The 2,331-nt window shown below is 32.1% G+C and overlaps 1 protein-coding gene across 1 annotated transcript; it reads left to right on the forward strand.

Moving 5' to 3' along the window:
- Nucleotides 1–27: 27 nt before the first annotated feature.
- On the forward strand, nucleotides 28–2,122 carry LOC117114248 (the record flags this gene model as incomplete). Its single annotated transcript, XM_033257853.1, has 5 exons — nucleotides 28–658; nucleotides 847–898; nucleotides 1,069–1,119; nucleotides 1,505–1,692; nucleotides 1,962–2,122. Coding segments are annotated over exons 1-5 (600 nt in total), but the record flags the coding sequence as incomplete, so codon positions are not given.
- Nucleotides 2,123–2,331: the final 209 nt, after the last annotated feature.

Consider the following 2,331-nt stretch of genomic DNA (forward strand, 5'->3'; position numbering starts at 1 on the left):
GTGGCAACACAGAATGTTCTATAGTACTGCATATGGTGTCTGTTGGAATTGGTCCACTGACCACATCACTGACATGTTGGATTAAAATCATATTTATGTATGTTTTTCTACCTATGCAATCTCATTATTGCCAGTTCAGCATCTTGACAAGTGGGTCACCCTGTAAGTCTGAATACCTATTTACAGTGCGATACTATACTATTAGGATAGGTGGTGTTTAGCAATCCCCTGCTGTTTTGAGAAAAGCCTACTGCATTCTTTAACGTGCACAGAGCCAAGTAGTACACAGGACCATCTGCTTATTGTCTCATCCTAAAGACAATGCACTAGCCTGTGCTGTTCTTGTTAAATGGGGAAAGAAGCATGATGGAAATTGAACCAGCAAATCCAATATCACCAAGGTTCAGTGCACACACGGTTGCTACAACCAGTTTTAACCAACCACATTAAATGCAATTGTATTTATGTATGTATGTATGTACGTAGGTGTGTATATGTGTGTGTATTTATATGTGTATGTATTTATGTGTGTGTAAGTATCTGAAGAATTGTGGCCATCGTTTGCATTTATTTATTGCAGTCATTACAGAAGAGACAATTCAAGAATGGAAGATTGAAGAAAAGGCTACTTTGTGCTCCAAGGCTAAGCCTGTTAAAGGTATTTTTTAATATATAACTTTTACATCCTCTGTTTACATAATAACATTTCAGTTGCAAAGTTTAACAGTAATATAGGAGATAGAGATGTAATTTATGGTAATTATTACTATTAGAAATACAATAATAATAATTATTATTATTATATTTGAAACTATTATATCATTTACTGTGCATTTGTCATTTTAGCTACGTGGGAAGAGATTTATGTTGAACAGCTGCAGAGACTGAATTCATTAAGGTACATTGTAACATATTTAGTGGTGTGTCAATTGCAATATGATTCATGTTTTATGAGAGTTAGATACATGTTTTATCTGTTGCCTTGGCAATACAATTGTCGTGCTTAACATGTATACAAATGTTATAAAGCCAATACTTAATTTAATTCACTTCTTTTAAACACTTAAGGGAGTGTATACAAGAAGACAAGGATCCAGATTTAATTGAGCAGTATACTAGGTAAGGGTATGTTTTCTTCTATCATGATTGCATAGGTTTAGTATACATATTCTCTGCCCAAGAAGTTAATCATTTCATTTGGTTATAGACAAACTATCTGTGAACAATCTGACTTTCAAAGATATTATAATACATAATTTCTTTTTTCTTAGAATGGTTACATGATAATCTGGATATTAATAAATATTTGAAAACAATAGTGCCAGTATTTCAGGGACACTTTCCCCTTCCTCATTAAATTATATCAATTATATAGTCTGTTACATTTCCTATAAATAGTTATTCATTTCCAAGTATGTATGTTTTTTTTGGATGTTTTGTTTTTATTTCTTCCACTATTTATTAGGGATATACTGTATTAATTTGTTGATTGTATTGTCGACAGACTACAGAAATCTGTTGCATGTTTAGAGAAAGCAAAGGGAATCAGCAAAAGATGGCACAAAAATGAGTTAAAATATATATCTGCAAATGATGTCCTTCAAAGAAGGTGCCAAAAAAACATCCTTGACAAGATGAGGGAAGGAGCTCAAGAACGGATGTTTCTTTTGGACTTGAAAAAGAAGTATTATGGTACTTAACATGCCATTACTTATTTTTATAAACAATTAAAACTTGGGGTGGTCTGGTGTATGCATTAGGTATGCAAAATAGTTTCTACTGTACTGATATACAGGATCACATACTAGTTTAAACCATATTAGTTAGATAGCTTGTGGCCTTAAATGCTTGTATTCTGAAAGAGTTGATGAAAATTATGTGGAAAAAAAAATCAATGATGTTATATATGAATTTGATATATTAAGCATGGATTAACAACTCCTTTTGTAAAATTAATATAGATGGTCAAGCAGTTGCAAAGAGACTTTGTGGTCAAGTTAACCGGTCAAGTAACAACCTAAAGAAGCTTCTTGCTAAGTATAAAGCATTTGGTGGAAATGACAATACAACATTTGCTGATGTTTCCAACCCGGATGGTAACATCTACCTTCCAGCATGTGAGGTAAGAACTGCGTTAACATATTATGCTTTTGCAATTTTGTTTACATCTGATTGGAATTGTTTCCAAATTTTTAAAATAAGGTTTTTAAAATTTTAATGTTGACTGTTTCTATAATTTAAAAAAAAAATTAATTAAAATATGCTGGAACTCCTACTGCAGTTTTAAACAGGAATACAGTACCAGTCTTGCAGCAAGCTTGCTTCAATATT

Source organism: Anneissia japonica, unplaced genomic scaffold, assembly GCF_011630105.1.
Source record: "Anneissia japonica isolate Jap-2015-1 unplaced genomic scaffold, ASM1163010v1 scaffold73379_len2349_cov218, whole genome shotgun sequence".
NCBI classification, from domain to species: domain Eukaryota; kingdom Metazoa; phylum Echinodermata; class Crinoidea; order Comatulida; family Comatulidae; genus Anneissia; species Anneissia japonica.